The 12,721-nt window shown below is 48.7% G+C and overlaps 1 protein-coding gene across 9 annotated transcripts in view; it reads left to right on the top strand.

The window, feature by feature from the left end:
• Positions 1–12,721, top strand: part of LOC141970476 (hydrocephalus-inducing protein homolog) — a 150,349-nt gene that overhangs the window by 32,190 nt on the left and 105,438 nt on the right. For all 9 annotated transcript variants that reach the window (XR_012635192.1, XR_012635193.1, XR_012635194.1 and 6 more), the window contains exons 12-13: positions 9,654–9,855; positions 12,533–12,704. Coding sequence is in view for 6 of the 9 variants with exons in the window: in XM_074927120.1 (XP_074783221.1) it covers positions 9,654–9,855; positions 12,533–12,704 (374 nt within the window). In the remaining 3 variants the exon portion in view is untranslated. The remainder of the gene's footprint in view (positions 1–9,653; positions 9,856–12,532; positions 12,705–12,721) is intronic.

The raw sequence follows: 12,721 nt of genomic DNA, 5'->3' as shown, positions 1-12,721 counted from the left end.
CCAAGAAGTACCTGCTATGGTCTGATGGGTGGTGTTCAAGGTGTAGGACCAGATTCTGTGCTTGTATGTGGGTGCCTGCAGTGCCCACCGGACCCTGTGGCAAGGTGCTAAAACAGGCTTCTAGTCCAGGAGATCTGTTGTGTGGTGCTGAAATTCCTCTGTACAGTTTTTACCCATCAGTCACCACATCCCTGGGGATCTCTTTGTCAGCACAGGAAACTTCAGTAATTAGCAAAGCCCCTCTGAGCTTGTACGTGGCTGACAGACACGCTGTACTGGGATGCTTTTATTGCTGCCACTAGTAAGAGTAATTACGCAGGTCATTTCCCTTTGGTGGCTCTGCGAGACTAACGCAGAAGCACAAGTCTAGGAGCAGGCTCTCGCCCTTGCTGTGAATGTTAGGAGGCAGTGTGTCCAAGAAGAGCCAGCCCTCAGGGAGGAATGTCTTCTCCATTACTGTCCTGTCTCCTCTTGGTGCAGAGCCCCAGAAAGCAGCTTCCCCAGAAGAGATGGGCACAGCAATAGTTCTCAGTGGCTTTAGTCCAGCTGGAAGCCTCTAGCCTCGTGCTAAAAGCCTGCTGAGGAACCACCTGGGTATTTGGCAGATTAATATCCTGTTTTCCATCAAATTCCTACACAATTTATGGGGAGGGCTGAGTTCCTGAGCAAAGCTCTCGTCGATCAAGTCTCGGTTTGTTTGCTGTGGATCACAGACCCAGGCTCAGAGCCTCATTTGTGGCTCTGCGCACCCAGGGAAAGGAAGGGAGTGCTCAGCTTCAGCTTCTGGATTAATAACTTCAAGGGCAGGTTGAAGATGTGGGCAGTGTCTGCCTCCGGCTCTGTGGTTGTCAATCAGATTGAGTTTTCCTGCACTGGGTTAGTTACTGTCCCTGTGGGAAGTGGATGAAGTAATGTCTCCCCTCCTGAGCCCTGGGGAGCAAAACTCAATCTCTGCCAAAATCAGGTTATTCCTGTTTGGGAGAAGAGAGCAGATAAATATGTTTCTCCAGTGCAGCACAGTGGGAGCTGGAGATGATGTGGAGCTGAGCTTGCCCTGCCCTGGGTCTGGGAAGGCTCTGGCTGCCTCGTTCCCCTGCCTCTGAGCTTTGCTGGCTGGCCCTGACCATATGGGGTCCCCAGCATTGCTTCCCCCCATTGCTGCTTGGCTGGATGTAGGGCAAAACGTCATCAGCCTCATGCTGCCAGCACTAGGCTGCAGCCTGGAGAAGCAAGCCCTGGCCCGAGATGTTCCCTTACTGGCAGTGCCCCTCTAGTCTTTCTGGTGTCCCCTCGAGTCCCGCGGGCTGGCCGACAGCCAGGTGCTTAGGTTGGCTGTGCTAAGGGGTTGCTGCAGGGGATTTTGGTACTGAGCACCAGAGAGCTACCATGAGGTGTGATTGGGGTTGATCAGTACCTGCCTGTGTGGACTGCCTCTAGAGCTGCCAGCCCTCTGAGGCTCTGCAGTGAGCATGATGAGCAGGTCGGTGATCCTCTCCGTCCTCTGAGCCAGTGTGGATGCCTGTAGGATAGATACGATTTCCTTGGGGCAATGCAAGAATGAAAAATATCAATAAAGTATTTCCTGGGTAGATCTCAACTGAATGGGAATCACTGTCCTCAGTGTGGCAGCAATGCTCAGGGTTACAGGGGGTATCAGAGGTGGATCCAGGTCTTCACCCTACACAGGATGCCCTGACCGCTGCCCTGAGCAGCCTCTGCCCTTCTTGGTCTAACCACATACAGCTTTTCTGCGCTGCAGCAGCCTCTGGAGCCATGAGTGGTAACTGCCAGCTTGAGAAAACATGTTTCATCTCCAATGGGGAAAATGAGGCATGGGATCACAGGAGAAATGAAGACATGTTTACAAAGGCTGCTGTGGAGCTCTTTAGTCACCTGTGCAATGACAGAAGTTTGCAGTGATGTATTAGAGCTGTCTGGGTCTGGTGAAGGTGATGGGTGACTGCAGAACTGTGTGTGCTTGGCTGGCAGCAGGGGAAGAAAAGCCTGTGCATCTTGGCCACGGCGATAAACTGGAGTAGGGGCTGCATCACATTGAAATGGGCCAGGGGGAATTGTCAGCCGTGTTAGTGACAGCTCAGCTCCTGCCTGGATCAGCGTGGGCTTGCCAGCTGGGAATGTGAACATGTCAGGAGGCTGAATCCCTTTCTTCAGGTAAAATTGTTGCTGGGTTTGGCTGAACCGGCTGAATGAGGCCACCCATGCCAGGGCTTGGCGGTGTGTTAGTGGTCACTGTACACATGCAGGAAACTCTTGAAATCCCAGCCCTGGCTGTTCACTGCTGTTTGAGGCTGAACATATAACTGTAGTGTGGACGTGCCAGCACCTCTGAACATCTCAGCTACCCATGAGGATAAAGCATCCGAGAAAAGCGCTGCCTTGCTGTGATAGTCATCTGTGGTTTTGTGTAGGCTTTGGAGAAAGCAACCACCTTTGTAGAGCTCTGTTCTCTTTCCTTTAAGAACCCTCTTTCGAGTAAGGTCTTGTCATCTGTCTTGCAAGGCTGGCATTGCAATCAGCGGCTTCCAGGAACTTGTTTAAAAATGAAATGAAAATCCTATTGATGTAGTCTCTAGATCGAGCCTTTTCCTTTCTCATTTTTCTCCTTTGTAAATCCACTGTTGTATATGGACAGGCAGCAGGGTTTAACTGAGGTTTAGCCCTTGTTGTGCTGCATTTTCCATTCCTGAGATCACTCAAGTTGCTGAGTGTTCTCAATTTGCACTGACTGCAGCCAGAAGGGAGAAGGCTCAGTACCTGTCTGAGCAAACTCCCTACCTCATTACACACTTGAGTCGTCCCTGTATTGTGCAGGATACCAGGGTGGGAATACCAAAACCATTTTCTGGTTTTAATCTTAGTCTTGTGTCAGTGTTTACAGGGACTCTGATGTTTCTGTGAGTAGTGTTAAGTTACTGTTGAGCTAAATTCATGGCAACAGACTGTGAGCTTCTGATGGCCACCGCTGTGTGCCACTGCTGCTCCGGTCTGCAGCTGTTCATCTTCATGCACTTCTCCATTCCTTCCACACCAGGCAGATTTATGGTAGCTCCTTACAAGTGCTAAGAGGTGGGGAAATCTTCCACTTCCTAAGCAGCAGCCCCTTTTGATTCCAAAGCTTCCCTGTAGTGCACTAACCAATGTAATTCTTTTTTATTTGTGTTTAGTGCTGGCAGATGGTTAGAAACTTACTTTATCCTGTGAGTTTTTGAAGATCTTGTTCCCAGTGTTATCTTAAGGTGTAAGCCAGACTGATGCTGTACAAGAGGCTTTTCTAGATTTTCCTTGGGCTATCAGGCGTTTAAAGACTTTGCAAAGGGATTTTTTTTTTTCTGCCTGTTGTAGGTGGTGAGTGCACATTGTGCTTTTTTTCCTTCACTTGTGAGAATTCCCAGCAGTATGGCTGGTTTCTGTCAGACTTTTATGTTCTTGTACATCTGCTTCAAAGTGAGTGGAGGGAGTCATATATTGTAGGCAAAAATGTGTAAATAGGAGTTTGTGCGGTTGTGTATTGACTTTGCATCTTAATAGTAGCAGCACTGCAACAGACTGAGGATTGGTAACTAATATTTTATACAGCTGATTGGTTATATGCTTTTATAGTTCAAAACACTTAGATTGATGGGTGAGTCTAGTTGGTCTCCAGAGTGTTCGTTTCTGTCAAAACAGCTGATAGGTAACAACTGTTTCCTGTCTTTGTTCCCTTTTTCTAGAACTGCTTGTAATAATGAATTTTTCTTACACCGTTTTTGATAAGGTCGTTCGTTTTTGATAAGGTTGTTCTGCTCCTTGCAGAGTATGGCCCCTCTTGTGTTTCAAGAGACATGATCTGTCACTTTGAGAGTAGATGAATTAAGTTTGTGCTTCATTTGCTTCTTGAGGTTTCTTTGCACAGCTTTGTAGCTCCACAACTACATAACACCCCTCTGAACAAAAACCGTGCTCCAACAACCCATGGAGCTGACTGCGTGAGCACAGACTGTATGTACTAGGAGGGTGGCTTGGAAGTTAAAAATCTCCTTCTGGCGGTTTTGTTCATCCTCAAGCATGGACAGAAACAGACATCTGCGGAACACTGCATACCCCATGTTTAGCACATGAAAGATTTCTAGAAGAATGTGGTTTTCATCTCTTTGCAGGTCATCCTTGTCTACTCTATCATCAGTGGAAATCGCTGACATGTTCTAAGTGTCATTACCGGTGGAGGTGTTTCAGGGCAGAAGTGACCATTTCAAGCCTCCTTTCCTTGTGGATTGATCAGCAGCTGCTGAGAAGCAGAAGAGCAGCTTGAAGGGTGACTGATATATTAGGTGGTCTATTGGGCATGTCTCTGCCAGGCAATCAGAATTAAAGTTCCTGCACCATTTTCCCCATGGCTAAAATGTTTCAGCCAGTCGGGTACCCCAGCGTGTCGTTACTATGGTAGCAATAATGATTAAAAATAGCCCTCGGCATCCTGGGTACGCGGCAGTGGTCTTCCATCATCCGACGGTTTCGTTGTCCTTTCCAATGCATTCTGCCAAGCTCCTTCATGCTGGGCAGGACAGAGCCTCTGTGCTGGCTTCCAGATATTCCTGTGCCGAAGTATTTCATCCTGGAATGAGGCAAACAGTTCTTGCTAAGCACAGTGTAGAGGGGTGCTGGGGAATGCTGTGGGTGCTCGGTCACAGAAGGATGCACAGCGGGAGCCTGTCTGCAGGGAGATGGCTCAGCGTGCAGGAGAGCTGTCTGAAGAGCCTGCAGCCTGTCCTGTGGAGCACTGCTGCCTGGTCACTGCTTTCCACCTCCCTTTTCAAGCCAATCTGTTGTCTTACGGCTCCTTGCAGGGCCTCTGGAGTAGAGACCCTCTTCTTGCTCTGACCTTTGTAGCCTGGGAGTGGTTCTTTAGAAACACCTGTGTTAGCAGCAGCAGTTATTTAGTGGTGAGGTTTATAAACAAGGTCTGGAGTAAATAACGTGACGGTTTAATGATGTCTGAAGGCAGCTCCTGAACACCGCCTTGGAGAAGCACTTGCAAATGACTGTCACTGCTCTGCACTTTGCTCTAGGGCTGGAGGTACAGGCGTGGGGACGGACAGACGCCTTTCTCAGCCCGGCAGAGACTCGGCGCATCTTGTAAGTGAAGCCATCAGCTTCCCAAGAGCGAAACAGCTCAGAGCAGCGCTCCTGACTCTGATCTAGGGGTAGCTCTGTGGGAGACGCAGCAAAAAGGTGGTGGGAGGCTGGATGAGGCTGTAGGTGACTTCTCCAGCTTTCCAGAGATCGCTCGGCCTGGTGAGGTGACTCGCTTCTCCGGCGGTGAAGTGGTAACAGAGACCTCTGCACACTGCTTGAAGAACAAGGATATGCCAGCAGTGGAGGCAGCTGGGTATGATAGTAGCAGGAACAAAAGAATGAGTTATCATAGGTCGATATGGGGGTACAGTCACATCATTTTGAGTGAAGAGCTCTGCTTTCATTGCTTGCTTGTATTTTCGGTGAAAAAGCAGCAGGACCTTTCTCTCTCCAGCTGCGTTCATGGAATAGATAAGAGTAAGGCACTGTCTTCTGACAAACCAGGAAAATGAAATTACACTTGCTTTCCATGCTACCTAAATATTCCACATTTGACTGTCACTCACTCCTGAAAAGATCTGAAATCCAAATTCAGCAGAGAAGGAGAAACAGGGATAGAGGAAGAATATGTCTTGGTGAAGACGAAATGCATCAGGCTGCTGTTTTGTTTCTGTTCAGTCTAATCAATCTGGCTACCAGCTTCCTAATGTTTAGAGCAGTAATCAGTGAAGGAAAGTACCAGCTGTTGGATACTAGGAAAGCATTCTTCATAAAACCTGAAATTTGTTTTTAAATCTTGTTCAAGGGTTTGCTCATCCATTCATTGAGCTATACCTTCAGGCTAAACAAAATCTCTTTCTGTTTAAGAACAGTTTGTACTGCTCTTATAATTATTGCCTCTTGCACCAGGATGAACATGTAGTATTAGAAGAATTCAGGAAGATGTTTTAGCTCTTCTGTAAATTCTCTCTTTGTCTGTTTTCCTGCACAACAGGAGCCCCACAGAGGATGACACAGTGCTAAATTTCTCACTTCAAGATAGTGAAGAGCTACCATGGTGTGCTCAGATACCTATGTCCATAATCACGCAGATGGATGCTGGGATAAAACACAGTGGTGTTGTGGTGTTTCTGCTGTGTCAGAGCACTGCTCAGGTGTGCACAACCCAAAGCATCTGCTCTATTGCTCTATAAAAAGCCTAGCTTTTAGTTTCAAGTTCAGGCACTGCTTTGTTCAGGTTGCAGAGAGAAAGCCGTGTCCTGCCACCTGTAGGAAATGCATCAAAACCATGTAAGAATGAGAGAGTTGACAGCCTGTAATAACATTGTGTAAATAATGACAGGGCAGACACATCTAGATTCAGTAAATGCACTTTCATGGCAGCCAAGCATCCCAAACCACACGCCATGGACATTACCGTGTCAAGTGAAATACTTAGTGGTACGTCACTGTTACAGTACAGAGGGGTTTTTTTAAAAACTTACATATTAAACAGCCAAGAGTCTTAAATGAAATGTCACATCTAATTTGACACCCAGGACATGAAGCCTGCAGCCACCCGTGGCTGACCCTGGCCGGTCTGCTCTCCGTGTCAGCTCATGGGCCTGGCAGACAGATCCGTGGCTTCCTCCTGACTCGCTGGCAGCTGTGCGCACTCTCCCGGACCCGGCGATTTGTGGGTGTCTGTATTCAGCACGATGCCAAATGCTCTCTGTGGTAGAAGGTGCTCCGGCAAACCCTCCAGCCTTCAGAAGAGTCCTCGGTGCCTGCAGCCAGGAGCGCAGGGTGGCTGCTTCTCCAGCTCCTCCCCGGGAGAGCAGCAACAGGGCATGTTGAGCAAATTGTGTAGAAACAGGCAGTGCATATGCTTTCTCCCTCATGGGCTCTAGAGTTAGCATTTTTCTGTGCTGGAGGCTTTGTTCTCATCTCTGTTAAATAGCTTCTGATGGCTTTATCTTCTAAGAATTTGTCCAGTTGCTCTGTGGATTTACAGCTGTTAGCTAGCCTCTACAGCCTGCTGTGGCAGTGTGTTCCAAAAGAAGGAATACTCCCTGGAAAAGTACTGCCACTTCTGTGTAATTTCTGACTAATAACATTATTTCAGGCCTTCAAGTTCCAGTTTTGTGACAAATAGTGACAAATTTTTCCTTATTCACATTTTCCAGGCCATTCACACTTTTAGAAACCTCTCCATCTATCTCCCACACAATTTCTAGGATGAGGAGTCCTAGTCAATCTTCTTATAAAAGCTGCTTCATACTCTTAATTGTTTTTCTGCCCTTCTCTATTTAGCTTCACATATTTCAGCTTGTTTCTTTGAGATCAGAACTATATTCACTATTTCAACATGCATGTGGCCTTGGGTTTAGACAGTGAGATGATGATAGTTTTCATGGTGTTTATTTTGGAGTAGTTTGTCATCTTGATCGTTGTAGAGCGCTGGCTCGTATTTTCATAAGCCCAAGCTTGAGGCACTGTGCATGTCTCCCATTTCCTGGGTCCTGGCCCCTTTGCTTGCCAATATATGCCAAGGATTCAGTGGAGGGAGAGGCAGTGCTCATAAAGCATACCCGCCTCTGTAGCTCTTCTGAGCATCAGTTATTTCTGTATGCCAAGTTGTCCATTATAGAAAGCAGATTGTCCAGTCATTGTAAACATTGCTGCTGTCCTCGCAACATAACTCATCTGGCCATAAATCCCTACCACTCCAGACTCCCTTAAGAGCAGAGAAATTGAGGCTATGAGTCATGAAGGGCTGGATTCTCCATGTGTGGAGATGAGTGAATGACTCTAGAGATCTACTGCTTTAAGGGTGAGTCTTGCTTCATTCCCCAGTGCCCCCCAAGAAGAGGGGGCTCTTTTTTTTTTTTTTTTTTTTTTTTCTTCCCCTGGAACGAATGTGATTCTGCTGCGTTGTGTCTGGCTTAGGATTTCAGGAGTGCACCCAGCACACATCTAGCGCTCTCCCTGTGTTGTTGCACGGTAGCCCTTTAAAGGAAGGTGTGTTGGCTGGCTGTCTGCTGTGACCTGTGCGGTGAGGAGGGGGCTCTGCCTTTGCAGAGGGATGCTCTCCAGGCTTATGGCCGGGTTGCTGCACTTGTCTGTAGGGGCTGGCTCTGAGGCTTTAAGCACCACTCCATGGAAATGCCGTTTCTAGAGAGCATGTCTGATGTTTGCTGTTTGCATCTTACCTGGAAAACACTTGCCTGCAAGAGGAGGAGTGGGCTTGGTACTGAAATTTGAGCTCAGTTACTTGGCTGGGAAGAAGGAAGGTTTGAAAGCTCTGGAAATGAGGGAGCCTTTGGTGGGAGTCTGTTTGGGAGGGTGACACGTGCTGGCAGGTACTCTAGCAAGGTCCCAGTCGTTAGTTGATGGGCACAGCCAGGGACACTCCCCTTGACTTGCAGAAACACGACTCCACAATCCCTAAGGTTATAAAGTCGGTATGTTTATTCAGCGCTGAGGCATGCATGGATCGTTCCACCACAAACACGTGCACCTCTCGTGGCACTTTGTCTTGGCTTTATGCTGTAAAGCATCACATATTCATAATACGCCTATACATATGCATGACCTATCCCCGCTTTGTATTATAATGAGCCTTAGAATCTTTTTCATATGTTCCGCCCAGTCTCCTCCTAGTTGCATCTGCGCAGTGTGTCCCAGTGGTCGTGGGCTGGGGTCGCAGAGATGAAGTCACTCCTCTTCCTCACTGTTGAACTTTTTACCTCGGTTTCTTGCGCAGTCTCTGTAGCCTCCTGGACTCAGGCCGGAGCATAGGGTTGGTTTTGACCAGTTTTTAGGGCTGTCTTCCTATTCCATCAGGAAGTGTTCCCTCACAGCTTCCATTAATCAAGGTTTACATATTGTTCTGCTCTCTGGCCCATCAGCTATGATCTATTATTGTATTTATTCTTAGTTATCTTTTAGCTAATGGGCCTCTAGCCCCTAGCCTGATCTCTAAGTCTATCTTTATCTCTAAACTCAGTTATACCTTCATTTCTTGAGTGCCTAATTTCTATATCCTATTTTAATTTCCTAGCTCCTCACCTCATCCTCTTCAGCTGGGTCTGAGGTGGAAAGCAAAGGTGCCCTCACTCTGGTCGTTGAATGGCTTGGGAAGACGCAGTCTAGAATAGCAGACTCAGGCATAAGCAACAGGGTCCCGGCTGAGGAAATGGGCTTGCAAGGCTGTAATGGGCAGGATGGGGTGGGCCGTGCCCCACCAGTCTTGTTTTGACACGTCTTCACAAAGCCACAGCAAGTGAGGGCGCTGCTTCTGCAACACAGTGAAGGTCTCTTCTGTGTCCCATCCTGCCTTGGGCTGTCCTTATTTCTCCGAACCTCCCTTTCCTGCCCGTGTGCCCCCAGGCATCTTTGCTTGTCAGCAACAAGCCCTGACTGAGGTGGGACTCCTCAGAGTCACCCGAATGACTTGGGTGCAGAATTCCCTGTGACTTGAGTGGGATGGCAACCAAAAGGCCACCTGTGGGCCCATGTGTTACTGGTGGTTTGCTTTGTTCCTCGTACTTCCATCAGCAAGTGAGATGAGCAAAGACTCCCCTTTTGCTTTTTTCCAGGTGAAGATATTCACACAGGCCTTTATGGAGCGGCTGTAGATGTCAACATTGGGTTGGCCAGGAGCTCCCTGACAGTTGAGAAGACTTACCTCACGCTGTCAAACCACAGATCCGTGGTCATCCACAATTGGAGTGAAATCATAGTGCACTTCCAGTGGAAGGCTTTTGTTACTCAGGAAGAGGAGGATCATCAGAAGCTGAGGTTTGTTTGAAAAATTCATTTCAATAAAATAACACTGCCCAAGGGTAAAACTAATGTATGGCCTCAAAGGCTGTTGGTGCACTGAATGGTTTAGAACAAGTAAACCATCTACGGCATCAGGTTACATGTCCCTGGGCTTTAGGGTAATGGAGCTCAGTGCCTCCCATTCCAGCTCCGTCCATACTCCAGCTGAGAATGGCGTTTCGGGGAGGAAAGGTTGATTGCAGTGACTGGATTTCCTCAGAGAGCAAATCTGCATTTGTGGGAGCCCCAAACCACTGAGGTCCAGAGACCCCTGGGCTATGGAGGGTCCATGAGGCTGAGGAAAGTGTCAGCACTTGTTCCCTGGGACTGCATTGAGTAGCAGCACTTAACATAGCTGCAGGTAGCATAACTGTTATGATATTCACTGCAGCTTCTTCCACTGCAGCTTCGATAAGGTGGCAGGCTCCTTCTCCAGTAATGTGCAGGGTAAAGGGCTGCGTTGGCCCAGCAAGTTGAGGCCGTCCTGCTGTAGGATGTTGAATTGCCTTGGACTCTCCCAGTTTCCAGCACGACAAGGTATTTCTACCCTTTCTCAGAGACTGAGGAGCATTTGGAGGTGAAGGGTTCTGCAGGGAAGGCAGGGCAGCACGGGACAGAGCGCGTTTGGGCTGCAGCAGCCTGTGTCTTCATGGTGCTGAGAGATGGGGCAGGTTCTTCCAAGGGTGTCTGTGGTGAAGCTTTGACATTCCCCTTTCAGGCAGCAGAGACACACTTATAGCCCGGGGGGATGAACTGGAAATGACGCTTAAAAGTTTGGGTGATTAAGGGAATCCTTGTGGGACTTTTCAGCCTTGCATGGATGTAGGTGTGTAGGAGTTAGCTCACAGCTGATCAGGAAAGTGCCTTAAACTGGAGCACTTATTAAGGGCTTCTGAGCCAATAAAGTTCAACATAAGTAGGTCAGAAATGCCTTGAAGGCCAAAACTAGTTTTTCACTGTTCTCTATTTTTAATTACAGTGTGTGACTTCTGTGCAAGCTTGGTGTGTTAAAAGAAAACCTTATTGCCTTCTCTGGGCACTTGCCTGGACCATTCCTTTACCGCTCTCTCCTCACCTGCCTGTCTCAGATCGGACCCTGAGTGATCCTCTTTCCCCTCAGAAGCAACCAGGCTTCCCCACAGTTCACTTCAACCTGATTCATTTCCAATTACATTTGATCTCATGCCAGTTTATGTCCTGAGTCTGACCAGGACGGTTTTTTCCTCCTCCTTGCAATCCCAGGGATGGTCATAGCTCCAAGGCTGCTGTCAGAGAAGCTTTAGAGATCTCGGAGCAGAGAGGACTTTTTCCATGAGAGGAGGCAGTGCAGGACCCTGCTCTGGGCTGTGACCCCAGAAGACCTGGATCCTTAGGTGGTGTATCCAGGGGTTTGCTGTGTCTCCCTCCTGCAGGACTTTCTGGGATGTAATGGTGGAATTATTGTCCGCTGATGGATGTTGAGTTGGGGGTTGTTCTTTGGTGGCTGGAAGCACCTGACTGACTGGCGCAGTGCTGTAGGTCATCCATGGAGAAACATTCCCCACTGCACTCCGGGGGGGGCGAGCCAAAGCAAGTACTTTTGGTGCTGGTGCCAGCCTTTGCCCAAGGCTCACTCTGTGTACAGCTAGTAACATCCATGACCGCATTTCCTTTCAAACTGTATTTGAATTTAGCTGGGTGATGATTGCTATCCTGGTTTTACTACGTTGCCTGGATCTGCTACACGTGGAGCCTTCCACTCATCCCCCCAGAGTTATCAGCTGCTGGTTCTCCATGGCCGGGGACGAGTGTGCAGAGGGGACAGCGATGTGCCAGCTAGGAAGCAACTGCTCTGTAGCAGTGCTCCCTTATCTCTTGGTTGTGATCTTTAAACTCTAGAATCTGCTACAGCTACCAAGTAAGGGAGAGGTGAACCGCATCAAAGCCCTACAGAGATGGCCAAAAAAGAAGAAAAATATAAAGTGGTTCAAGGCTAGACGTAAGGGTTTGGATTCAGAGATGCTGGTCCAGACTTCTTTAGTGGGTGATGCCAGCCAAAGTGCCTACTCCTCCCAGGGCCTCTGTTTCCATGCACATATAGACATTGGTCTCACCAAAGTGATGCGGTGCCTGAATTCATTGGTTTGCTTTCACAGTGCTCTGGGATCCTCTGGTGCGAGGCAGTATAGGGCACAGAGAGCACATTTAGCTTGCTTACCCCTGCAGGTCCAAAGGGGAAGAAAAAAGGAGTGGTGCCAGTGGCCTGCAGCTGAAACCCAGCTGCGTCTCCCCCTGCCAGTGAAGCCCTGCAGTGGGTGCTCCTTCATCTTGATCTGCCTCACCCAAGCAGCTCTGTGGTAGGAAAAGCCAGTTGGGGTGGTTGGTGGATTCTCCATCAGTTGTGGCAGAGGCTTTGAGCCAGGAGGCTCTCGAGGGCTGCCGGCTTTCAGAAACCTCTTCTGAGCTTGTAAGTGTGGAGTAAAACTACGTGCTGTGCCAGCACCGAGCAAGTGATAACCTGACCCGTGTGGGACCCCGCAGCTTGGGGTCAGCCCCTCGCTGAGCTGCTGCTGATCCTCCCCGAGCGCTTTGCTGCCCCTGCGCTCACACGAGTCTCTGCAAATATGTTGCTCATTAAATTATCTGCTTGGTTTGTCTCTCCCCGTGGCTGCAGGCTGCAGAGGCAGGAAGAGGGCAAGATGGGTCATTGTCTGAGGGAGTGCCAGGTGGAACCCGCTCCCCGAGAATGCCTTCCCCTTCTCTCCCACCGCTTGCAGAACCATCAGGAAAAGGCACAAGGAGACTCCATGCTTTTTACCAACGATGTGTTCACCCTTGAGCCACTGGTAAGTGATGGCTGAGA

The sequence above is a fragment of the Athene noctua genome, chromosome 25, assembly GCF_965140245.1.
Source record: "Athene noctua chromosome 25, bAthNoc1.hap1.1, whole genome shotgun sequence".
NCBI classification, from domain to species: Eukaryota; Metazoa; Chordata; class Aves; order Strigiformes; family Strigidae; genus Athene; species Athene noctua.
This window is presented reverse-complemented; position numbering and strand designations above follow the sequence as displayed.